Source organism: Columba livia, chromosome 5 (genome assembly GCF_036013475.1).
Source record: "Columba livia isolate bColLiv1 breed racing homer chromosome 5, bColLiv1.pat.W.v2, whole genome shotgun sequence".
NCBI classification, from domain to species: domain Eukaryota; kingdom Metazoa; phylum Chordata; class Aves; order Columbiformes; family Columbidae; genus Columba; species Columba livia.
The window spans coordinates 59,005,094-59,031,662 of NC_088606.1; the positions used below are offsets into that span (position 1 = coordinate 59,005,094).

At 43.5% G+C, this 26,569-nt stretch overlaps 1 protein-coding gene across 16 annotated transcripts in view; it reads left to right on the plus strand.

The window, feature by feature from the left end:
- Positions 1 to 26,569, plus strand: part of MICAL2 (microtubule associated monooxygenase, calponin and LIM domain containing 2) — a 133,211-nt gene that overhangs the window by 66,867 nt on the left and 39,775 nt on the right. For 6 of the 16 annotated variants that reach the window (XM_065065329.1, XM_065065330.1, XM_065065327.1 and 3 more), the window contains 3 exons: positions 8,807 to 8,993; positions 10,004 to 10,092; positions 10,418 to 14,984. In XM_065065329.1, coding sequence (XP_064921401.1) covers positions 8,807 to 8,993; positions 10,004 to 10,092; positions 10,418 to 10,804 — 663 coding nt within the window. In that variant the 3' untranslated portion in view covers positions 10,805 to 14,984. Of the gene's footprint in view, positions 1 to 6,765; positions 6,874 to 7,311; positions 7,408 to 8,806; positions 8,994 to 10,003; positions 10,093 to 10,417; positions 14,985 to 26,569 lie in introns of those variants that run through there. The other 10 variants (XM_065065319.1, XM_065065320.1, XM_065065323.1 and 7 more) reach the window with 9 other exon arrangements.

The window sequence follows — 26,569 nt, forward strand, 5'->3', positions numbered from 1 at the left end:
CACATTCCTTAATTGAGACAGAGCTGTGTTGAAAAGACTCCTTACTCTCATTCCCCAGGAAAATATAGGTGACACAGCTCTTCAAGGACACTGCAAGCCCAGCAAGTGCCTTACTGGGGTAATCCCCTAATTCCCTTCAGCTTCAAATTAATTCCTTTGCCTGGATTTACCTCTTACTTTTTATGACCCAGGAGCTACAGCATGTGATGGGTTTTAAGCTAAGTAATGGTTTTCATAATATCAGGACTTGTTACTTATTTGATCTGGAGAACCATTGTGATGGTGCAAAGGAAAAAAAAAACCACACGAAAATGACAACAACAGAAAAACCACCACCAATGTGAACAACCCTTTAGAATAAGAGAACTAGGCTCTTAATCATATGGAAACCCTGTGAGTAATAATTTTACTGGGATTTTAAAATTCCTTCTTACAGAAGATTGGGTCTGAGCAGTCATTTTTGGATGTTTTAACTCAACCGCATTTTGTTTAAAGTGCGCTCACAGCCTTGTATTACTTTGCCATTGTATTTAAAAGGTGCAGTGATAGATTGTTGTGACTTGATTTCACTGAGGCTGAGTTTAATGGAAAGTGCTTTCTCTAGAGGTAATGGCAGAATGCAGCATAGCTGAAGCAAGAAAATCTGGTTCTGTCACCAGCACAGTAAATATATATTCATGTCACTTGGTAAATATTTGGCTGGTTAGATAGGAGTACATGTATTCTTTGGCATATTTGAGAATTTTTAAATAGCAGGTCTGATAATCAACAGGAAAACTTTTTCTTTCCTCCCATTCGAGGTAGCTGAGGTAATAGCTGATCCAAACAGAATGCCCATGTTCAAAAAACCCACTTGAGCTTCCTTTCCAGGGTTGCCAGTGGGTACAAGTGACACTGTTGGTGCCACCCTTGCTACAGGGCTAGCAAAGAGGGAGTGGAGAGGTTGGACAGGGTGAGTTAGCTGTAGTGTCTGGTGAGGTGGTTGCAGAGCAGGGGAGGGTGCCCGTCCTCCGTGCCCGCTGTCAGCACACTGAGGGGTGATGGATGGTCACCATGGACATGGAGATTCGGGTCAGGCTTGGGAATGGGGACAGGGGACCCTTGCATGGTAAGGAGCAGGGTGCTGGGTGAGGCCTGCAGTTTGCACCACTGGTGCCTTTTGGAGCATGTTGTGCCAGTGTGCACTTGCTTTACACAAGTAAAGCGAATCCAGCCCTCAGGACGGGGGATGGACTCCATGGCCTTTTGGACCTGTGTTCATTACCATTATTTGCACTTTTGTTCTCCATCCTATTTGTGTGCTGCGGGGTCAATTCAGTCCTGTTGCTTTAGCTTGACCTCCCTTTGGTAACTTAACTGCTGTTCCTCTTCTAGTTACACAGGCCATGTTTTGGCTTAATTTTTGTTATTTCTCAGGCAAAATTTTCCCAAGAAGCAGATTTCCTACTGCTGTGTTTACTGTGAGAGTATTAAATATTCAGGGAATACCTGCCGCTGCCTTAATTTCGTGATAAGGAATCTGTCCATACCCTTCCATGGTTAAATTGTTGCCCCATGTTTTGTCTTTTAAGAGTGCACACTTTTCAGAACACGAAGATTTTATCTTACTCTATAAAACACTGGCTAAATGTGTAGCACTCTATAAATAAAATTTTATATTTCAGGTGCACAGTGTACAATAAGTACTGTGCATGATAATTTAACAATATGTTTGGACATCTCTGCTGGGAACATGTAGTGGTAGTTGCCTGTGTTTGTGTTATCTTGAGGGTGGGGTTATAGGGCTCAGAATTTGTATTTCTGGTCTCTGTTCCAAGAGATATCACTAGGTATGTCTAGACTTCAGTATGAAAAAAGGCTTCAGGATTGGTAAACCAACAGAAGGAGCTCCCTCATGCTGCTCTCACTGTTTTTGCTTCTCCCAGCAGAAGAACGGAAGATAATGCAAGCCTTTTGAGATTTGTAAGACTTCATGAGATATGACCTATAAATACCAGCAGCCTTCCATCCTTTAAATAGTTAGTACTGTCATTTTAATTTCAAGTGACCACTGAGATTGCTATCAGACATGACGATCCTTTACATCTGTTAGATTTTCATCAGAACAGTATGTGGCATATTTATTGAAAGTGGTGGCTGAGGATTCTTACTGTCTTATTACAGAAACGTGTTATTAAGCCTCAGTCCTGAAAGGAGCACTTGAAAGGAAGGCTATGGTAGCATATTGTTTCTTTTAAAGACATACAGTCATTACAACTTATTAAGAATTAACTTCTATATGACACTATATGCAAGTTGCCAGTAATAATCACAACTACCTTCTAGCTTTAATCAGCTGTCAACATTTGCATAGGTAGAATTATGAATTAACAAATATATTACAGGCTGGGCTTTGGCTATTCCTGTTTCTGTTTCAAGTTGGATTGACCTTCAGAAAACTATGTTCATCTGAGCTTTGCATGAGTGAATCCACACAATATGTCATAAGTGCTCTGAAGATGTTGCAATCAGTGAGCTTGGCTGCCTGCAGAGTTTGGACCAGCTACTTCCCTTCAATGACGTGACTCTAATTGCCAGCACTAAGCAGAGCTTGGGTGTTTCCTACCCAGAGTAGCTTATTACTCAAATGTTGTTTATCTATGAGGTAAAATATATGTGGCAGGTGGCACCAAAAATAAATAAATCACTCTCAAAGCAAAATAAGACCAGGAAAATCATTAAGGATGTGAAATAACAAAGGGGAAAGCATTGTGTGTTTGTGGAGCCATAGAGCGAGTTTTCTTTGTTTTATGAAAATGAGGCTTACTTGCTGTTTGGCTGTGGTGTTATAAATAATAGCACAGGGAAGTATAGAAGTATAGAAGACAGCTTTCTCTACCCACATCAGTAGCCACCCTGATCAACCTGCTGAAAAGCTTTGGCATCATGTCATTGACAGGTCAATAGTCTTAGTAAATCACAAACTCTTGGGGATTTTTAAGTGTTTTCTTGGTTATTTCCTGAAATTCACAATGTTAAGGTAACTCTTTAAGATTCCTTTCCAACAAAGGATTTAAAGCTACTGGTATAAACCTGCCTGAATTGTGAGCAGTAGCCTGTTACATACATATTGATAGTGGCCCCAGCACTACGAAATTGCATGTGTTTGTGGGACCTCATGTATGGTAGTAGCCTCAAGGGTAGTAAGTCCATGAGCAAAATATAAAACCTGTTATGTCTATACTGAGTTTCTAGGGTACCTGAGCTGCATCAGGCAGGCAGAGATCTGTGTGCTGTTGAACAAGCTAAGCTGTGTAAGAGCTCACAGGTTCTCTAAAGAAATGTGCATAAATCTGGGGTCAGACCCTCTTCTGCAAATGAGTTTATTACACTTAAATTATTAAATATACGAAGATGCTATTGAAGATTTTGATCCCCCAAGCAGGGTGAGGTGTAAAGAAGACACAGGGTTGCTCAGTGGTTTTGCTGTTGTTGTACAAGGGCAGGAGTCACAAGCTTTGCAGGGAAGCACTGCTCCTTGTGCACCCTGTCCCTATCATTATCTGTGGGTTTCTGATGGTAGCAGGTGCTCATGGGGCTGCTCCGGTGGATTCTCATGAATGAACAGCATTTCAGTAGAACAGACTGTTTCAGGTGGAAGGGACCTACAGCGATCATCTAGTCCAACTATCTGACCACTTCAGGGCTGACCAAAAGTTAAAGTGTGTTGTTAAGGGCATTGTCCAAATGCTTCTTAAACACTGACAGGCTTGGGGCATAAACCACCTCTCTAGGAAGCCTGTTCCAGTGTCTGACCACCCTCTCAGTAAATAAATGCTTCCTAATATCCAGCATAAACCTTCCCTGGTGCAGCTTTGAACCATTCCCACGTGTCCTATCACTGGATCCCAGGGAGAAGAGACCAGCACCTCCCTCTCCACATCCCCTCCTCAGGAAGCTGTAGAGAGCCATGAGGTCGCCCCTCAGCCTCTTTTTTTCCTTCAAACCAGGCAACCCCAAAGTCCTCAGCCACTCCTCCCAGGACAATCCTTCCAGCCCTTCCACCAGCTTTGCTGCCCTCCTCTGGATGCTTTCAAGGACCTTCACATCCTTCTTAAATTGTGGGGCCCAGCACTGTGCACAGCACTCAAGGTGAGGTTGCACCAGTGCTGAATCCAGCGGGACAATCACCTCTTTTGACTGGCTGATGCCCCCAGGATGGGGTTTGCCCCCCGGCTGCCAGGACACACACCGCTGGCTCCTGTTGGGCTGCTGTGGACCAGCATCCCCAGATCCCATCCTGCAGGGCTGCTCTCCAGCCACTCCTCTCCCAGTTTATATTTGTGCCTGGTGTTACTCTGACCTAGGTGCAGAATCCAGCATTTCAGCTTCTTAAATGTCACCCATTAATCATTGCCCAGTGCTCCAGTCTAAGTAGATCTCTCTGCCAGGCATTTTAAAAGTGCAGTACTGAGGCTGTAACAAATCGATCCACTCTTGACTACCCACATACCCAATTCAGTAAGGACAGCCAGTAGAGAACTTGCCCCAGTGGCACGTCCTTATTAAGCAGTTTCTCCAAAATGAGCTCGAATCAGTCTTCAGGTCCGCTTGTTTCCTGCCCTCCCTGCTGGGCACTAGCAATGGTGTTTGTGTTGGTGGTTGATTAGGAGGCCAGAAGAGTCAGCAATCTTTTGGTCACTAGGTTAAATTGAAATCCCATTTGCTTTTACATAGAATGTGAGATCACATTCATTACAAGAACATTTCCATGTAATAACATTTTTTTAAGTGTGCATAAACATGCAATTTTCTTGTTTTGACTGCTTTACTGTTGACACAGATTGCTCCAATGGGTGGAGAACAGAAATCAACCATCCTGATGAATTGCAAGGTGTAGTTCAGGCTCAAGGATACTTTTCCTGAAATTCAACTACTTGCACTTTAAGCATAGCATTATTGTTTAACTGATTGCTCCAGCTTTTAACTAGTTCAAGGTAAACTTTCTGCTTCAACTGACTTTGAATGCTTTCTTTTTACCTAGGAATTAATGAGTAATAAGTTTTATGCAGCCTAAAAGTTGCTCAACATATTCAGAGGTGCAGAATTTGGGAAGGAAAATTTTGTCTTTGGCGATCTTAAGTGATATAAAGGAACGTAGTTTTCCTGTAGTAGCAAGTAATCTCACTTCTAGTATCAGTTTATAATTTAATGTACCACTTAGGACAGCATTGTAGTACGTAATTAAGAGTTTACTTTGCTGTTGTTACCCCACAAGTTGTGCAGATATTGAATAATATTTTAAAGTCTTTTCATATTAAGCAAAACAAAGCAGTACAGGAATTTGTCCCTTGAATGGCCTTTGTTGTCTTAACATACATATTTTGTATCTGCCTATATATTAAGTTAATTATGGGATAACTCTCAAAAGATAAGGGGAGCTGTAATGGGCTGGACATGTTCCCAAGTTCCTGAACTTCAGGTTTTTTTATTAGCAAGAATATTTTTATCCATCATGATTCTTGAAAACACACTCACAATGCTTTATAGTTGCTTTTAAGCTTGATAGAATATATTTTAATATTATTTTACAGTGTCATTAACGCCATTGCTTTTATATTTTTTCTCCTTTCCTCATGGTAACTTTCTGATCCTTTAAATCCTTTCCATTAGCAAGACTTGATGTGGTGGCACTAGAAAAATCATTTCACTGAGAAGTGTGTGACTTAAAATTTGGGCTCTGTAGGAGGCAAATGTAGCGTAATAGATCATGGATCCACTAAGAATATATAAAAAAAATAATGTCCTAGCTTCAGGAGATGCGTGGCTATACCAGGATGGCCCTTGCTGACTTTGCTACCAGAGGGGCTCTGGGATCTTATGTTGACTATAAAACTAAAATTAAAATTACTACAGGAAATTTGGTTCAGGGTAAAAAATACTACTGTAAATCTACCAAGTCTTCACAGACTTTTGTCCAGGAACAAAGACCTGCAGTACCTGCCTGCCTGCCACTCACACACATCACACACCCCTTCCTTCTTTTCCAGTCCCCAGGCATGTGTTTTGGCACAAAATTCTGGACCATGCAGTCAGTGGTCTGTCTGTGTGTGGTTGGAGCCACAGCCTGAGGAACCACAGTCTCCTTGATAAATTTGGTGAAGCAGATTAAAGGAGACGTCTTCCTTTCACGAGCGTAGTTCTCCAGTTTTCCCTGGCGTTGAGTTACTGGAGAGAGGGAGAATGGTGACTCTGTGAGCATCAATGAAACATTTCCATGTGGGACCTTTAGTACGTTTTCATAGAATGTTTCCTGAAATGCTGCAGTTGGTGGTCCATTCATGGGAAGGTTAGACCCCACCTCCTGTTCTGAAATACAAAACAAAGTCCTGAGAGGTCAAAGTGAACAATAGGATTTTTTAATCTATCGGAATGGTCCAACCCTGATAACCAGGCAGGAGGTCCCAGCTCAGCCTCCTCATGGACATGGTAGGTGGCCTTGTGCTGTGGCAGCAGCATTTGCTCCCAGCAGATGTTTTACCATCGTCTGCAGGGAGAAGCATGTGGGCTGCATGGAAGCCTTCTATGGCCACCAGCTGGACCACACTGATCATGCATGAACATGCTTGTGCTCTGCTAGACTTTGCCTCTGCTCTTTATTCTAGCCTCTCTTTCTCATTGTTTGCATGTTTTCAAATCATTCTTGTCCTTTTCTCATTAAATTCTTCTTCAAGAGTAACTAAAGCTCTTCCTTTTACTCTTCATCTTCTCCCCTTTTCTGGTTAGATGACTGTAGGAAAGGTCTCACATGCCATTGGAGCTGTGGCTGAAGTTCTTGTCAATCTGTATGTGAATGATCACAGACCCAAGCCACAGCTTTCCCCCCTTGAACTGGTAAGAATGAACCCACAAAGAAACAATAACTTGATTTAAAAGAGTGGTGTTTCCAGAGTGTTGTAGCAACTTAACACCCTGGTTGTGGAGCACGTTAAGCATTATGAAAAGTTTTAGTCTAACACTTACTAAGGAATCAAGTGCATATTGGCAAAATATGCTGATGTGTGAATATGCTGGAAATATTGCTCACCGTGTCTTCTATTTAAATTTTTATTACTTGCCTGTACGAATTTAAACTTCAGGAGGCTTTTATTAAATGTAATTACTGGTACAGTTAGTAATAGAAGATAATTATTAATCAGGGTGGCTTCTAAAGAAAGTTTTGTGCAATACATGTTTATACAGTTATTTTTAGCTCACAAATGCTGAGTTGCTGTGCCTCATTTTGAAGAAGAGCTGGTTTTAAACTCTGACACTGTTCTGTGTTGAATTCAGAAGCGGTCTCTGGACAGAGCTACAGGTTCTTGCCCCTTTTCTCAGTCTCCATCTCCCGCCTCCACTGCTCAGAGCTGTCAGGTATTGGGAAGCGAAGTAAGGTCTTGTGTTGTAGTGGTGACACTTACCTATTAGCCAACACTAAACTCCCATTGCTTCCGATTCATTGCAACTTTCTGACCTGTTCTATTAACATATTTTTAAAAATGCGTTTGTGTGTTCTTCCATTTGCATGGTTGTTCATTTGGAAAGTTTCATGTAGTTCATATGCTGAAATGATCCGTCACAGAAAAATGGATCACTAACAGCAGATTTGGAATGGGATTCTCAACTTATAAACACAAGAGTGTGACTCGTGACAATGACAATTGTGACTTGCACTTAACGTTAAAAAATTGTTCCGAGGCCGCCCTTTGCTGGCAGATTAAAGATGAGTTGCATGGACTGTGTGCTCCTGTCTGAATGTGCCTGGACTCTGCCAAGCCCAGGCTTCCTCTGTCCCCTGTGTGGTACTATTGCAGTGGGGGGAAAGGGAGGGAGATGGTGGCGGCTGTGGTGGAGACAGGGTGCTCATCTGTACCGACCTACGGCTTAGCACAATACAACAATGCAAAGTAATATCCTTATACCTGCCTCTAATAAGAAAAGGGCAGCTTAGTGACATCTAATACATTTATAATGTAGTTTTCTGTATCGTTTGCATGTGTATCTAGAGAGGATGAGATTTGTGGCAATTAAAGAATGTTAATTGCCAGCCCAAATTCAACAAAAACTTTCAAAATAGTTTCAAGTTGTTAATATAGATCATATTTTACAGTTCAATGAGTTAAAAATATTCTGACTGTCTGTGGTAGGAATTAAATTGATTTTTTTTTAAAACAAGCTAAGCCTCAGCTTGGGCTGGTCTCAGTAGGAACGTGGCTGAGAGGGGAAGCACATCTGCAGCGATGTAGGTGGTAGTTCAGACACCAGGACTGAGGACTGTCAGGTTTTCTCCCTGGAATTTGAAGCCCGTGTCTGCATTTTCCTCTGGAGTGTGCACGAACTGAGTGTCCGTTTCCTTGTCTGCAAACGTGTGCCCGCTGCTGGAGGCCGGCAGCTCGGCCTTTGCCCTCTGCCCAGGAGCACCGACGCCCACAGCCCTGAGACGCAGGTGCCCGGGCCAGCGCGGTGACCGAGCGTGTGGGGCTGATGCTGCTCTTGTACCTGAGCAAACCCAAAATGTTGGTGAGCTCCCATGGGGAAGCTGGATGCAATCCAGCTGAAAATTCACCCTTCCAAGTCCTTCTGATGTCTGATAAATGAATTACTGTCTAAACCTACAGAATTGCAGAAAATGAGTAATAAAAAAGCTGACTGATGCTTATTTTAATTGTGTGTGGAGGGGGCTATGTAAAATTTCAAGCAGCTAAAGCAGCTGCCCATTTAATAAGGATTTATATCTGGATGTAGTGCTGCAGTTTTATGTGCGTTTCTATTTTTTATCTTTTAACAGGGATCTCTGCGAAAAGAATTTCCTCAGTCTATTGGGGGGAGTGACATTTGTTATTTCTGCAATAAACGGGTATATGTTATGGAGCGGCTGAGTGCAGAAGGCCACTTCTTTCATAGGGAGTGCTTCAAGTGTGAAATATGTTCTACAACACTCCGTTTAGGAATTTATGCCTTTGATGTTGAAGAAGGTAATATAGGAGCTATTTAAGAATATTTTAGAATGTCCAAGTATCAATGCTTTTAATGGAACTAAGGAGAAAGGCCTGGCTGAGTAGGTCAGGAGGAGGTCTGCCAATTCTGTTGCTTACGTCCACACTGATATTTGAGTCCTTGTACTTGCAGTTCTAGTCTTTCAAAAGAATCAAGTTATGACAGACCTGAGCTTTAAATAAAAAAATCCTCAGTAGAAAATAAGTAAATAAAATGTAGCTTATCCAATTACAGGTCAGAGCTGGGGGGGGACAGAAGGGGGAGGGTGATTTTTCTCCAACAATACAGAGTTATTCTTATCTCTTACTTATAGTCAGCCATTAAACAATGTGATCTATAAAGATAAACCATAATAGTGGCAGATTTACATCGATGGGGGAAATATAGGTTATTTCTTTCAAGACATGATGACTCGGGAGTTGAAAGCTGTAGTGCTGGCCAAGCAGCGGTGTAATTTATTCCAGTCTGCTGTAGAACGGGAGGTTCAGATCTTGGGCGCTCAATCCCACCTACAGCCTGGGGTTAAGGGATGGGCAATTATTAAACTGAATTGAAATTCTCTTGCCACTTCCAGATTATTTGAGTAGATTCAAGTATTAACGTGACCTCCTATTAAGGAATTAAGGGTTCAAGGCCAAAGGTGGTTCTTTTGTGGTCCAGAGAATCTTCTGCAAAGATTTTTTGAATTGATTATTTGACTTCTTGCTGCTTGATGTCTTGTGTTGGTTTGTGACTTGTTACTTATAGAATCTTGTTTGTCTGCTATTTATTAACCTTAAACCTGTGTAGCAAATAAATGACCTCACCTTATTTAACAAATGCGTAAATCTGTGGACTACAAAAGAAATCCATACAGACTCAGTGGCAAGTTTCCCATTCTTTTTGCTGTGCAACCATTAATTACCCCGATTTCATCCTTTTATAGATGCAACGGTGGGGCTTCAGTCCATAAACGTATAGATAAAATAATTTATTCTTTCTCTTGTAGGTAAATTTTACTGTAAACCTCATTTTAAGCACTGCAAAATCAGTAGTAAGCACAGAAAGAGAAGAGCAACATTACAGCTCCAAGGAAAGGTACGTATTGGCTATATTACTAATGCAGGAAATGTTGAGGCAGATTTATCTGGAACAAGGTGCAGTACTCGTTTATGTATGTGTGTGAGATATATTTGCTACCTGATGTTCAGAAGCAGTAAAATCAATACTAAAATATAACCTTCTGGTTCTGTCAATGTGGCATATTTATATCCTGGTTCTCAATGGAAATTAAGTAAAGTTGGCCTGAAGAGCAATTGGAAATGAAAAAAAAAATATATATAAAAACTTGAAAACAGTAATAGAAACTGGACTTTCAAATTTTAGAAGCAGATTTAACATTTCTTTTAATGCTTTCTATAAGGAGACAGCAGAAGCGTGGAAGAAAGAGGAACCCAAACCCACAGAGACCACCACAGAAAGCACTTTGTCTACTGCAGGCAGTCCAGAGGACAGGTCCCCAGGTATCCTGACTTCCTTCTTTAGGGGCGCGCTAAGCTGGCCCCTGCGGGTGACAAGGGATCTGCTTGACATTCCCAGACGCCTGTCTAACTGGATGCATGGTTTTCTGCACGCTACCAATCTTCATTTCAGGGACAATGCATATAACTATACCTACTTGTACGAACTCTTGAGCCTTGGTGTGCCATTCCTCTGTGCTCTTCTAGAGGTACTTGCTCATATGTACCGGGAAGCAGAGCTATCACTTGAAAATGGGCTTGAATGGGTGAAAAAATTCTATAGGGTTTAGATTCTTCTGCGTGTCTTGCTCAGTTGTGCCTTTCAGATTTTCAAAATGAACAGCCTCGCTATTTTCTTTCTTGAGGTTTTTTGTTTGCTTTTTTTTTTTCCTTTTCACGCAATTTAATGTGTGACAAATGAATGATGGATTCCTCGAGATACAAACGAGGTGCAATGAAAAGTTTCAATATAAAATGTACTGTATGTTAGAGCATGAAGGGCAGTGTCCAGACACATTTCCAGAACACGGACACAGATGAAGGATATTTTGTAGATTCCCTTTTTTTTTTTACCCTGTGGTCAGACCATTGGGGGTTCATACATCTTAAAACCATTCTTCTCCCTACCACTGCCTCTCCCCATCCCCAATTTTTTTTTGACAAAGAAAGAATGTATGTTCTTTCAGATGTTTGGGGAATATTTGTGACAAACGACTGGGTTTTGAAACCTGAATATGGCGCATACTTATTTTTTTTCTTGCTTTCATCTTTGCTCTGGGTTATGAGGTTTATAACTTGCATGAATATGTGTAAAAAAAAAAAAGAAAAAAATAATAATAATTGTACTTAATTCACATTGCTCCTAGTCATGCCTTTTACATTTCTTACATGTGATAGATACCCTTTGTTGATAATGGGTATAATCTGTACTACTAATTTATTTGAAGTTTTGAAATAAATTTGAAGAGCAAATCGTAGCTGAGTGAAGGCTTGTTTGAAACTGTAAGTCAAAGAACTGGTGATGTAATTAGACCCGACTTACTTATTCCTCAAGTGGAGGCTTCCCCACGAGGTGGCTGGCTTGAGGAATATCAATTCATGGAGCACTGGTCTGTAACTGAAATCCCTGCTGTTGTGCCTCTGGGTGGGCACCACTCCTCTTGTCTTCTGCAATTTTTTAAAAATACAAGTTTAGAACAAATAACAAAATCCTACAAATGTGTACTAAGGAGATTACTTCTTAGTTGGGTATTTTGTTTATTTCACTGTGTAAAGCCTATAGCGGAAAGGTGAATTTCTATTATCGGGAGCAGCTGTTAAGGTAAATTCTTTTCAGATGTCTCTCAACAAGGTCTACCTTAATCAGAAGGTGTTGGCACAGGTTAAATAAACTATTTAACAGCAAGGAGGCACCAGGATCCCAAATTCTGATTTACCTTCAGCCTAGTTAGCCAGTGAGGTAAGCACGTTCCCCACCTCTCAAATACTTAAATGTTTAAATTTAGAAGTCGACCAGGAAATCGGTAAATACGTAAACATGGTAATACGTATAGCCTGAAATTAAAAGCATCTGTAGCATTTATTTCTAGCCAAAAGAATATGGCTTAAATAATAGGAGTAACGTTGCGTTTAGTTAGTACCAAAGTTGAGGATCACCTTCCAGTGGTCTTAAGTGACTGTACTGCTTATGGGCTGCCAGTCTTTTATTTTGTTTGTAACATAATGTGGGAAAAGATGATTTGAATTGTTGGGGTTTTTTTTCCTTGGTTACTAAAAGGAAATATGTCTTCTGTTTAAAATAAATTGCAAACTGAATTTTTCTTCTAGATAGTTTGACTTTCTTGAAACAACAAAGATAAACCTTTTCACATTTTAGATTGCTTACGTATTTTGGGAAAAAAATAATGTTAAGTATATGCACAGAACTTGAAAAAGTGCTTGAAGAAAATTGTTAGGCGTAAGGTGGTGTGTGTTTCAAATAAATGGCCGTTAATGCTCAAACATATATTCAGGAAAACTTTGGTAGAATATTGACTGGACACAGTGGCGATTACAGTAACATGGCGGGAATCTGTATGTATGTAAAGAAATGTATCTGTACCTCTTATATAGCATTTAAAAAAAACCTACTTTGAAACGCTTCATACTTTTTTAACAATTTGCTAATGATGGTGATTGTTTTGCCCCTAAAAAGGAAAAAAAATGCAGTGTAATTTACTGTGTTATTCCTGCAACATAGCAAAGTGCTAAAGTTTTAAAATTCGGCTTGCCATCAGTTTTTATTTCAGTTTGTCGACAGCACAGTCTTTTAGAACATTTTTTTACGTGAAATTTTCTCCCACTGTTTTTTACGGGAAATTTCTTGCTTTTCAGGAAAGTGGGCATAATGGTGAACTGCCAGGAAATGGGGATATAGTAACAAAATTGGAAATCTCTGATGTGCAATGAATTTAAAGCAAATTAATCTTACCGGTAGCAAGTTTAAAGTTAAAAAATAAAAATATGGTCTTGGCTTTATATAGGTTTATATAATGAGGAATAATATTCCCACATTCCCACAACAGTATTCAGGGACTTGCATAATGAGAACATTTTCCTGGGGAATCTTAATTACACGGCGTATTCCACTGGGAGTCTGCAGGTGGTTCTGCAACCTTGGGAATGTTTTTTTTATTGGTGTCAATCTAATTGGTAGATTTTGTTAAATCTTTTCATGTTCTGCTAGTAAGATTCGTACCTATTTGCCCTCATTCCTGATTTAATGACAAAAAGGCAATTTCATTTTGGCCAATTCTTCTTTGTGCCTACATAATCTTTCCGATGCTTTCCTGCATAACCAAGTTAAGTTCTGTGTTTTTCTTTTTCCTGCTGTCTTTTCTGTCAATGTCCCTCGTTGCTTTTAGTCCAATTCATCATTCCGGTCCTGCACCCGCTCACTGGCTGAAGCCTTTCTGCTCTCAGGTGATTGTTTTCTGCTTGCCGGTTCCAAAATTGTGTGACTAACACTGTTGTTTGACAGCATTTCATTGCGCCTTTATTTTAAAGACTTTTGGAGCAAACTGTGTGTGTCTGGTATGTTAATGGATGCAAGCTTTGGCATGATCATTTAACCTATTGCTGAGTTCACAGTTCTAGAAAAGGTATCGTCTGCTCTCCGTAGAGAATGTTTTTCTCTCTGTCTGTGCATGTGCAGTTCTTTGTGCCTTTAAGGTAAATTAGGCAAGTAAATTGTTTTTGAAAGAACTAGTTAAAACCTTATTTCTTTCAAAGTATTGAAGGAAAGGTTTAAAATAAGGTCAGGACGAGATTAACCAGCTGATTCTCCTGGTTAAGGTGAGCACCTATTTCCATGGAGCTCAAACACGCAGTGGGCAAGCAGCGTTTGAGCACTGCAGTGCTTTCTAAGCACTCTGCTTTCATATTGGAAAAGTACAATATAAAGGATTCTGTTGAAAAAGTAGCCAAAGTGATGCAAATTCCAGTCTTTCACCCAAAGTAATGTAGCAGGCAGGCCTAACAGCAATACATGTGCATGCTGGTTTTGGTCTGAAATACCAAAATGCCAAGTTTATATAACCTGAGTGTTTTGGTTTGGATTGTTTTGTTAACTAATTAACTAGACCCCGTTTGCCACTTCGAATGGGTTTGTCTTGCTGCATGAGACATTGCTGCTACCTTCCATGACAAATTCGTGCAATTATTTTGTAAGGGTTTTTTTTTTTACATAAGTTCCAGGATATATTATCACATGTGGATAATCTAGAAGGGGAGATGAATCCAAACCAAGGGCTCAGGCTGGCAAGCAAGTGCACTAAGGTTTCTGTTGCCCCAGCCTTCCCTGCTGAGCATCCCTTCGGGAATTGATTTAAGCAGCAATTTTCATTAGCAGCCAAGCTTCATCTGCCACTTGCCCCATTTCGCACACCTCAGTCAGGGGTGCAGAAGGGCTGCGAGGTGTGAGCCCAACTCTCCTTTTCTTGTTTATGTGACTAAAGCAATTGGATTTGTTTGTGTGGGTATCCTAAAATGTCTTACTGGATTTGAAAGTCCCCGTGCCGTGCCCACACAGAAACCTCTCTGTATTTTAAGTGTCACTTCCTGCACAAATGGTCAGGACGTGACTTCCTCTGTATTTCAGGGCTACGGTGTTCTGTTACAAAGCTCAGCATGCTTTGAGATGAAGGTTGTGACATAAAGGTCTGCCATTTCAAACTGTTTCCCATTGCTGTGTCTTGTACCCTCTGTTGCAGAGTCTTCCTAGCTCTTCCTGGCCAGTGAGGATTCTGTCCTTCTCCTAAATCTTCTGTCTTCATTTTACTTTATAATATTAACAGAATATTTTTACTAAATAGTTTTTAATGCTGTATTTAAATTTTCACATGGAAATTCTGTATTTTGCACACAGTGAAAATTGTTTTAGCTTTATTTATGATATCTGCTGTAAACAAAAATAAATGTAGTTCTTTATAAGTCTCCTTGTTTCATCTCTTCCTTTTAACAATATTTCCTGAGGACAAAGGCTTAATAGTGACTTCACACTCGTCTTGCAAATTCCTCTTCTGGTGGATGCTGTTGTGTTATCTCTGACCCCAAGGCCAGAGAGTTTCACTGTGGTGGTATAATCGCATGTGTGTCCCTTTTGAAAGGGATAAACACCGGGGTCATTGACAAGTTATCCCATCCGCTGCGAATCAGGAGATGCCTGGTGTTGGGATTTATCCTTCCTGGGAACAATAAGTTGGTGTTGGTGAGCATGGGGTTTGCTTGTATCACACACACAAATGGCACTTGTCCTCTTCTCTTTGACTTCTGTTACCTTTCCTTAGGTTTTTATTTTACATATTAAGGAATGTCATAAAGGTCATGCTGAGTCAATGTGTTTGGGATCTCACGTTGTGTACGGGAAAAGCAGGGAGTAACTATGGGTAAAGCTTTACCTTTGCTGCTGGCTCTGGAGTGCTCTTTGCAAACTCCCTGGACCCCTGGAAGCTGCAACTAATGGTGACCTATTATCTGTTAACAGTGGCCTTATTTCATTTTTTTTATTTATTTTCCCTTCCTTTGCCCTGTCTTGGCTTTTTTTAATGTTTGGTTTTGTTTTTAAAGCTGGTGGTGTGGTTCTTTGTAAACAGCAGGTTCTCCAAAAGAGCTTTCCTAAGTCTTCCTGCCCTTCATCTTCTTACTTTAACTTGCTCTGCAGTTCTTAAGCTATAATCTCTTCCTTTGTATTTCAAGAAAAAAAAAAAAAAAACAAATCCCAGAAAGAATAGTCCCAATAACTTAATGGAAAAATTTTGTGATATATATTTTTTTAAAGTTAATTCAAACTGAGCCTCACTAGGTTTGAACAACAGAAATTAATTATTTTGAAGTGTTGCTAAAGAACAACAAAGACAAACAAATGTTAATTCCCAATGACCTATTCCATCTTCCTTGCCAAAGAAAAAGCCACTATGCACAGTAGAAAGTTTGCTGGCCAAGGGGAAGATGATTTGCGTGAAGAAAACAGAGGGCAACAAATACCATTTAAGACAATACTTGGCACTTCCTTAATTGCGATGGACAAAGCAATTCAGGCAAAACTTAATTTACTCTTTGCACAATTTACAGTTTTGGAGCAGGCTCATTTCTGCCATCTTTAATTGATCATCTGAAGCAGCAGCAGTGGCATAGCAACATCAGAAGAGGTTTTTGTGTCCGTAGAAGGTGATGATTTGTCTGGCATTGAAGCTTTGAGAGGCATCAGATGTTCGTGCTGTTTTCATCATGTTTCACTTATTCCTGCTAAAGTAACAGTACTATAGCTTGGAATTGGGGTTAACAGTCTAGATTTGTTGTGTTTCTCCTGGTGATGCAGAAGGCTCCAAAATTCAAATCATTAGCAAATCCTGTCGCTAGAGGGATATACATACAAGTAAACATGCCATGCCCTGGAATACTAGTGGCCGAGACAGGACACGGACTACAGAAAAGAAATAAAATGGTCAAAATGGGCAACGTGAGGGGAGCAAGATTTTTAGTTCCCTCCCAGTCAAAACCATTACACAATAAAGTTAAATATTCCTTGTTTTGCTCCTAGTAATGCTGCTGGAGGAGGAGCCCAGTGGGTTGAGTTCTGTGTGAATTTATCTTGCAAGATACTTGATGTTATAGATGCCATTATAATGCTGGGAGTGCGGAGGTGACGTTTGCTGTGTCTGGCAGGCTCGGAAGCTGCTCTGTCGTTCCTCCTGTTTATACTGGTTCCAGTGGGCTCTGGAAATAGCCCCCACCAGGGCTATTTGGTTTGGAAATACATACACAGATGGGGGTTTTTTTAAAAGCCAGGCTAATCTCTCATTCTCCAAGCAAGGCAGCATTAGCTACCTAGATATCTGCTCATGAAAAGCAAACATGTCCGGTTCTGTAAAGGTGACCTTCGTTCATTTTAATTATGCTAATGCTTTATAATGAAAAAGATCTTGTCATTTTTAAACATACTTGATTTGAAAAGAGGAGTACAAAAAAACCTCCCTAAAATTGCTCAGATTCAAATGTTGGCCTTCCATTAGCTCTACCAAGAGTGATTTCTATTCCTTTCAGTTTCTTCTAGGTTGCTACAGCTATAAAATGCCAGTGAAAGTTGCTTCTGTATGTATTCCAACCTCAAGCAAGGGCTATAGTTGGTGTTTTCCCACAACATTACGGCAATTAGTTACTATAATTGGCTTTAATTCACTTCTGGCTCACTCACATTCCAATCAAAACCAAGAGTTCTGAAATACACTGAATTCTGCATTAATATTTATATTTTTGAAGGCATGACATGTTTTCAGATGAATTCATTAATTTTTTTGCATGAAAGATCATGTTACTGAAGATCTGAAGACGTTGTGTATTAATGCTTGAGCCAATTCTACAGATTAGTCATGTAAATATCTCCCCAAGTCTCTTTACTTTCCTTCATGTACTATGTTAAAAAGAAGGTAGCTTTGATCTCATCTCATCAGGTGGTGGCCTCCAGATTTGTTTGAAATGGATGGAATTTCTGATACTTTCTTTTTTTTTTAGAAATGTGAAATTACAAAGAAATTTGCATGTTGCTATAGTTGTGAATTTGCTCTTTCAGGATTTACTCTGCAGGTATTCATTCACATCTTTGTTTTAGGTTTTTTGGTGCTTTGAGTCTATGTGCAGACACTGATCACTCTAGAGACTGAAACTGCTGTTGCCGCACTCCTAATTCACAGTTACTACATGCATTAATATACCAGACTACCACAGATTGCTCTGATAAAGTGTATATTTACTCTAAAACTATCATGTGTTATCATAGCAGTTTTTGTTTGAGAAACCATTTTCCATGAAGGTACACACTCAGCATACCTACTAGGTTTTTAGTGAGTTGCTTTTTCCTTCATTAGTTTCTGCATAGTTTGTATTAGAGCATTAGCGTGCGCTGTTCTGGGTGCGTTCACGACTTGTGTGCTTTGGTCTCTGTCTTGCTTTGCCAACTTCAAATTCCTCGGTTATATTTTGTGCCTGAATTCAGAAGTGCCTCTTTATCAAGTAGCAATAGATACTTTGAAGAAGTGTTTCGCTGCTGAAGAAGTTGTGTAGGGGCCAGCATGGGCCCACCGGGGGGCGGGAGAAGATGGGCTCCTCGTATGGGGACAGGAGGATGGGTGGTGGAGGAGCCCGTCACTGGGCTATGGCTGGAGAAGGGGCAGCAGAAGAGCATTTGCAGGTGCTGGAGGTTGGAAACCAGGCAGGTGATCTGGCCCCACTGCCACAGGGAGCCACCCCATGGAAATGGGTGAGCCTGTGACCTTTATTCTTTGCCGTTTGGTAGCCATCATAAGGTGGAAATGACTTCTGTAGATGTATGAAACAAACATGAAGAAAAAGGAGGAGAAATGTGTCAAGAACTGAAATCCATGGACTGTCAGACATCCTATCTTTTACAGGAGTTGTTTTTCAAGGACAGAAATCTGCCTGGCGGTTCCTGAGGTGTGATGAAAACTCCAAGTTTGGGTAGGACATCAGTTTGGGAATGCTGGTTAGAAGCCATGTAGCCTCTGAAAGCAAATCTGTGAAATACCTTCATGGGATATCTTCCATTTCAAACTGAAACACAGGCGATCCTCCCATGCAGCCTTACGTGTTTTGAAGTTCAGGGCACAGCTGAAGCTGTAGCAGGTCTGAGCTCAGATTTCACTCCCGTGTGGTCTGGTAATCAGTGTCTTAGAGCAAAACCAAGGTCCAACCAAGCTGGAGGTGTCATAGTTCCCCCATCCCCTCTCACAGTTCTCCCCTGGCAAGTGCCTTCTGCTCTGTATCTCATCCTGGTGCTGGCTGGATTCGTTCCAGCTGTGCATCCACAGCACTGGTATAAAGACGCCTTCCTTCTGCCCCACAGCTTTCTTATAGCACAGCCATATTGTAAGCAGAACTCATAAATCTTTTTTTTTTTTTTATTATTATTATACACTAAGAAATCAGAGAGGCAGTAAAGTGTGCTGGGTGTGCTACAAATCAATTTGTGGTCTGCCGACTGAATTTCTTAATGTTGGGTTTTGGTGCCAACTGGTGTTTGCTTTCACCATCAGAGCTGCCTACGTTTATGAGTAACTCCATTTTTAAAATTGTTCACTCCTGCTGTTGCCTTAGTCAGCAGCTCCATACAAGGCCAGGCAGAGTCCACTCATCCTGGGAATGATTTATGGGGTGACACAGTTTAATGGCAGGCGAAGAGCCTCAGGATTGCCAGGGTGCAAGTTAGGCTGGGGTCGTTATGGGGGCACTGTGTTGTGTTGGGCCGGTTGCAGAGTGAGGAAGGTGAACCCTGTGCCAACCCTGGGTGCCCGAGCACCCACTGAGAAGAGCAGCACCCAGAATTTCAGTGGTGGTTTCCACCTGAAGACCTGAAAGCCCTTTGCCAGTGCTGAATGGCTGGGGCAGCGGTGGGTAAGTACTGCTCCTGCTTCACAGCCATCAGGGAGTGTCACAAAAACGTGATGATGTGTCAGAGGTGCCAAAATATCACGTCCCAAGTGCAGGTTACAACACCTAATTCCAGTAGGTTTCCTTCTTCCTCCTCCCTGACGAACAGGGCCCCCATGCATGTCTGCGATGTGGGCAGGACTGTAAGAAGTCAATCGTTTCTTACCTTCTTTTCCCTGATCCACAGGGGGTGTGGAGCTGCCTGCCCTCGGGGCAGGGCAGTTGTGGCAGGGTCCCCTTTTGCTGCCAGGGGTGGGCATGAACCATTGCTTAGCCTCTCCAAGGGCCCAGCTGGGGAGTCTCCACCCAGTCAGCCATCAGACCTTGTTTGGCGTGGGGTGACCCCCGAGCTGGGTGGATCAGGGTGCTCTTCGGGATGTTTTGTGGACCAGCCTCCCAGCAGCAGCTTTCTTCCCGGCCACCAGTACTCTGGATGTGTTGTGGTCCAAAGCAGAAAGCTTGATTTCATTTTAGAATCTGTTGTTTCCTGGCTTTGTTTCTGTTTTTCATCTGCCTTTGAGAATGTTCTCTGGGTTTGTATTAGTTAAAGTTTTCATACTTTGGTTAGCTGGGCAAGGCTCAGTCCCTCCTTCTGCTTGTGCAGGGCTCCCGTTTGGTCTGACTCGCCTTAGCTGAGAAATACTGTGGGAGCTCTCACTGTACCTTGCTTAAAACTGAATTTCCCTCTCATGACTTAAAACTGGTTAAAAAGGAGGAGGGAGGATAAACGTGAATGCTTCTGGCTGCTTATGCCATGGCAGCGTTGATCTGATGGGGAGGCTGAGCAGCTGCCTTGGTTGGGGATTTTTCAGTGGAGCATCTTTGACCATTTTTGTCCAAGACGGGCAGCAGCACACACAGAGCAGCCGCTCCCGAGCAAAGCTGATAAAACGCAGCTGCCCTGAGCCAGCTGGTGTCCGAGGCGCTTGGCCCAGCGTTCCCAGTGGGGAGGGGGACGTTTTTTGGCAGAGTTCAGGCTTTGTGCTATTGTGGGCAGCATGAGCTCTGCGCAGGGTGGGGGGGAAGCAGCCTATCCGGCCCAACTGCCCCCAATGGAGACTTGGCTCTGCCTAAATTTGGCTGGTTCCTGAGCACTTGTCATCTCCTTGTCAGGTCACAGTAGTGTGATTTGCCTGACGCTGGTTTGGCAGATGACTCAGGAGCAGCAGCCTGTACAGAAAGTCAGGCTGCTTTGTCAAATGGGACTCGCCAGGATGAGTAACGCCTCCTGCTCACGTCTGTTTGTTGGCTCTGGTGTTGTCACTGGGGGCACTGAGATGCTGGAGTGATCAGTGCCTTATAAACGGTAATCATAGAAGGTGCCGAGAGCAGTCTGTGAAGCCCCGTGGGTGGATGCTAAGCCCCTTTTGGATAGGGCTGCTCCTTTGCCACGTGTGTGGTAACACGCTGCTCCCGGGCAGGTTTCTGTGGGGGACTCATGCCAGGGACTGTCAAAGGACCATGGTGGTTTTTCATCAGCTAAGCAAAACCCATTGCAATTGCACCACCAAGCGTGGCGTAACATGGGAATAGGTTTCAGTGCTTCTGTGCGCCCTGCTGAATTGGCACAGTGTCCATGACACACCGGTGTGTAACTCAGCACCTTTCCCTCGTTAAATGGGGCTGGTGTGTTGGCAAAGCCTCTGGGACTCGGAGAAGGGATGTGATGATGTATTTATCTATTTTGGAGTAACAGAGGGATCTCGCCTGGTGCTAGGCTACATTTAGCGGTTTGTTAGTCATGGAGGGACAGTAAACAGCTCCGAGATTTGAGCTTGCAAAAATCTGAGCCTGAGCTTTTTGGCAGAGCAGTCTAGAAGGGCTGGCATGGCCTGGCCATGCCGGGCAGTGCGCAGTGGCGCCGAGACCGTGAGACAGCGTCGGTCCTGGATTTGGGTCTGCACAGCTCAGTGCCCCATGCAGCCCCTCCCTCGGTCCCTGCGGGGACAGGCAGTGACACCTGGCTATGCTGGAGGGGTTTGCTCTCTTCCAGCGTGAGGTGATGGGCCTGTGCAGCTGTGCTGCTCTGGTTTAGCTTGAGCAAAGCCAGCAAATGTGGCTGGTAGCTGTGGGGGAGACCTGCCCTGTATTTCTGTGGGTATGAAGTGCCTTAAAATCACTTCAGGAGAAAATGACTAGCAAAAATAATTGCAAGCTTTAAGGATATTCACATAGCTCATGTCTATAATATGCAGCATATTACAGACAAGAAAGACCTCTCCACTGCTGCGCTTGGCTGTCAGCTTTGCCCTGTACCTGAGGGAGGAAGGCAAAGGTAGTCACTGAAGCACTTGAGATCCCCGCATCCCTGATCCCTCATGCTGAGAGATTTCTCCATCCTTGTTTCGGGATGAGTTGTGGGGCTGTCCCTGCTGCAGAGCTGTGTCTCAGCGCTGCACACACGGCCTCTCCGTCATGCTCCCTCTTGGCCATTCCTGCCAGGCACAGAGCCTTTGCAGGAGAGTGGTGCTGCTTGAAGGTGTTGTTAGATGCTGAAATGCATCCAGACCAGTTAGGATGCTGTCACAAAAAGTAAAAACCAAAAACAGACAAACAAAACGGGGTGGAGAGGCAAAAACACTTCTTGGGTTCTGGTGGATCATCCCTGGGTATTATTCTGTAAGTGTGTGAATTTTACGAGCCTGTCACTGAGAATCCCAGCTGCAATAATTTCAGTGAGCAGAAGAACCATGCTGAGTGTGTCTGCTTTTTGCTAGCGTGAAGCTGTCTTGAGCCTGTTTTCTGCAGTGCTCAGCCAGGGAGAGTGTCTCCAGAGATGTAAAGGGAAAGGTCCCTCCAGAACTCCTGCGGGAGGGCTGCTGCTGGACCTGTATAAACAGGGACCTCCAAAAACCATCATTATATCCCTAATTAGAGGCTGCTACTTTGCTGAGCCATAAACAAACTCCAGTTTGTTTCTCAGATTTGATAATCAGCTCAAAACAGGCCCCTGCCAAAGTACCGGATCCTGCTCAGCAGACGTGTTGAGGTGGGCACATCTTCGTACAGCCCGTCCTTCCCTAAAGCGGGGTGAAGGATTTTGAGGGGCTGGGGCTCTGGGTGCAGGCTGGCGGTCTGCTGCATGACCTTGCTGTGTCATCCCAAAGGCTTGGGTTGCTGCTTTGCCTTCTCTGTTCCTTAGTACAAACTTCCCTGAGTGGTCCAATCTGTGGTGTCTGGTGGGTGAATTCCTTCAAGTCTGCCCGGAAGCTACTAACTGGCTGAATATGGTTGTACCATCCGAATGGTCTCACTAACTTACCTTTAGTAAGTTAATGATCCTGATGTTTGGATTATTGGTGTTGTGGGCAAAAAGTGAAGGTTTGTGCTCTTTGACCCTACCTGTGCAGCTGCAAAAAGGTCCAGCTCCAAGTTTTGTAAACCCTGCTGGCATTAAAGAGACCTTGTGATGCCTTTGTCCCCCCCTGGCTGCATCTCTGACTCATTTGAGACTTGGTGCAAAAAATTGCTGTCTCTCAAATGCAAGGGTGAGCTGGCACAACATCGAATTGAGAAAACTTGGCATGACACTTACTGGAGAATAAAAGTGTGTTTTACTGGAAAGATGTGCACATATCTCTGGGGTGTGCAGGGGCTGTTTGGCCAAGCCCGTATGTTGGAGTGAGTTTTTGAACAGCCCTGAGCTCCAGGTGAGCGCTGACCCAGATGCGAGCCCTGCAAATAGAGCTTTAGGGATACTTCTCAGTTACCAAATGGTTTAGCTAAATCCTTTCCCTGTAGGGAAAACAGTTGTTTCTCTCCCAGTGCAAGGAGGATGGGGTGGGCTTTGTAATACAGACAAAAGAGAAATTGTTTATCTGAATTTTTTGTTGTTAGTGGGAGGGCCAGATGAATACACGATTGTTCTATTCAGATCACTTACTGCCTTACTGCTGTTTAAATAACTGAAGGCAGCTAAGCTCCACTGCTTGTGTAAAAAAGCCCAAACCCCCAAAAACCTGAAGCCCTGTTGTTTGCTCTCAGTGCAAATCAATCAAGGACCCTGATCAGGAGAGCTCGGACTGAGGGGGGACGCTGGCACTGGAGAGATGGGCACTAGAGCTGGTGTGTGGAAGTGGTGCTGCCTGGGACACCAGCACACAGAGATCAGCCATCCCTGCCCTGGGGTTGTTCTCAGAACAGAGCTGTGGCTACTGACATGAGTGCACTAGTATTTCGAGCATTACTCAGCATTATAAAGATATATATTAAAGGGCTTTAGATCTATGCATTGTTTTTCCTAGCTTTAACTCTGCCTAAGGACAACTTCCCAAAGCCCCGAGTTGCCCTTTGTGTCAGCGACTGTGGCCAAGCAGGGAAGGGAGGAAGCATTAGTATTGTTGTTGTGAAAAGGGACAGCAGAGGATAGAGAGGTTAAAACAGAAGTTTTCCCGATTTCAGTAGGATTTGGGTTTCTGGATGCTTTGGAGAAATTCCTCTAGACTAACTGCTTATTTTGTTCAGGAAAGTAATATAACCGAGGAACCAGCCCCAAATCACCTGAGCGGAAACTTGGGTATTTCTTGAAGTGGGAAGAGGTAAAAACAAACAACCAACCCCACCACCACAAAGCACAATAAACACCCCTTTTGTCCTGCTGGGCTGCAGTCTGATACTAAAGTGAATGAAGTCACCGTAGATTTTGGCAGTGAGAGCAGCCCCGCGCCCGGTGCTGAGGCGCAGCCGCTGACCATCGTGCTTCACCCCAGCCTGGCTCCGCTCTCCATTTTGGGACCTAAGATTTTGTCATGTGTTTTTTAGGAGCAGGAAGTGTGAGGCTGCTTTTGTGGTACCACAAAGCTGTTCTCGTTGCTTTGATGAGCAGAGCCCCTCCAAGCCCTCACCTCTGACCAGCTCCATTTGCTGTGGAGCCAGCAAGACATCCCTGGCCCCAGAAACTGCCCAGCTCAATACCAGAGCCAGCTGGTAGCTGGGTGAGGGCTGTCGAGGTTTGGAGCTGGGAGTGGAGGGAAGGGAGCACCCAGGAGCCTGTGGGCTGGCAGGGCTGGTAGGGACATCACTGGGGAGAGGCAGCCAGGAGGTAAGGGACAAATTATTCAAGGCACAGTGTGCTTGGCAGGGGAGAGGAGAATTGGGAGATTAAGGAAAAAGGCAATGGTGTGGCCAAAACAAAGTACTGGAGCAGTGTGATGGATGAGGAAGGATCATCATCTGTGGATGACAACCGAGCAAGGAGGATGTTAACAACAACTTAAGGAATGGAAAACTTGAATTCTCTTAATCCCACCAGATGTTCAGAAAGCAAGTTACAGTTGTGTGAAGTGTAGTCTATAAAACAGTGTAAACACTGGGTTGCGCAGGCTGTGGAAGACCTGCTGCTTGTGTCTGAGCAGAGCCGGGACGGCTGTGCTGCCTGCTCGCTTCCCCACACCCCTGCCAGGAAAGCACCAAAGGACATAGAGGATTTGGAAATGAGCACGTTGCTCATGCTGACCAGCTTAGGAAACTTCAGCACCTAAAAAACGCAAGTCAGTTGCTGTTAGGATGTTTCCACTTTATCTGGCCAGCAGCGCTCTGCGAGATACTTGCGGCATGTGCTGCCTGTCCTTGCACTCGTACTTGCATGACAGATCTGCTCTGCTGACTGCGACCTAAGATTAACGCCTTCCCATGCGTGGCTTCCCCTCTTCTCCCCTGGGTAAATTATTTAAACATTTTGGCAAAGGATTAGTGGGGACTCCAATCCGAGCTGTGCTACAGAGCAGCCGTACTCACTGCTGGAGGTCTTTGGCATGCTGAGAGAGAGATTCTAGGAAATCTGAAGTGAGCTTGATGGAAATGAAGCAACATCTTATGTGAATGCTATTTTGAGTGACAGTTTCCTGATGACTGGATTCTCCTCTGATAAGGGAGGTCAGTGGCACGGCACCAGTTTGCATCGGCAGGAAACGGGGCTGTGCCCTTTTCTGTCCGCAGACCGGATGCCTCTCTAGCTTTTACATTGTGTGTGTTTATCTTATGTAGTTCAATTCCTTTGACTCAGTCTCTTAGCTTCTAGTAGAAAATCTCCTGTCCTGGGGAGGAAACCTGATGTGGAGCGAGAGCACTGGCTGGCCATGGAGCTGCCTGCAGCAACACAGGCTGCCTGGGTAATCCCAGATGGGTGGCTTGGTCTACACGCATGCCCCTTCCCCTTTGGGAATAGCAATAAGTCAATGTTTGTGTCTTCTAGTGAAGAAGTGGGATGACATGGTAAGTACAGCCAGGCACAGACTTATGAAAGGACTGAAGCAGTAGTAAAATTAGACATCTTGGAGCTTATGTGGGAACTGCCACCTTGGATTTAGGAGCTGAATGTCCACCTCAATCCTTCTTGAGCTTCCAGGGGGCTGGAGGGTGCTGATGCATGTGCTCAGAAGTGCTGAATGACTCAGGCTTATCCCCTGCCTGAGCACAGCTCAGGCTCCAGTGAGGCTCTGTCTGCCTCTCCCACAAGGACTGTTTTATCAGCCAGCTCAATATGTGACCAGAACTAATTGCAGTGGTCACCAGAGGTGCCAGTCCAAGGTGCTTAGCTCTCGACCTGCAGTGGGATGGGCACTGAGGCTTTAGAACCTGGTTTCCACCCTGGTGTCTGATTTCCAAAAAATCGGTGTCCTCGCACTCAGCATCGCTGTGCTGATGTCTCCCTGAGGCCCTGGCTGCCGGTGCTGTGAGGGTGGGTGGCCCTCCAGGGTGCACGGAGAGCTGCGAGGCTCCCAGCTGGAATGGAGAGGTATGAGGGCTGCTTCTTAATCAGGCTTGCATCTGTTCAGGAGCATAAACGTATGCGTCGCCTTTGTGTAAGTAATCAGCCTTTGGGCTGCTTCAGGAGAAATTAGTTCAGACAAATTTTCTTTCTGAGCAGAATAAGAGGTTTAAAGAAGTCCCAGCTTTCTTTTTAAATCCAATGTTTATATCACACAGCTTTCATATTTCTCCTTTCTGATACTGCTTTAACATTAACAGCAGTGGCAGCCAGTGGTGGGGTCCTGCAGCTGGTGGCCGACTGGATTTGTTTGCGTTGCTGTGCAGGGGCAGGTAACACTTGCCAGGCAGACCCTGAGCCTGCA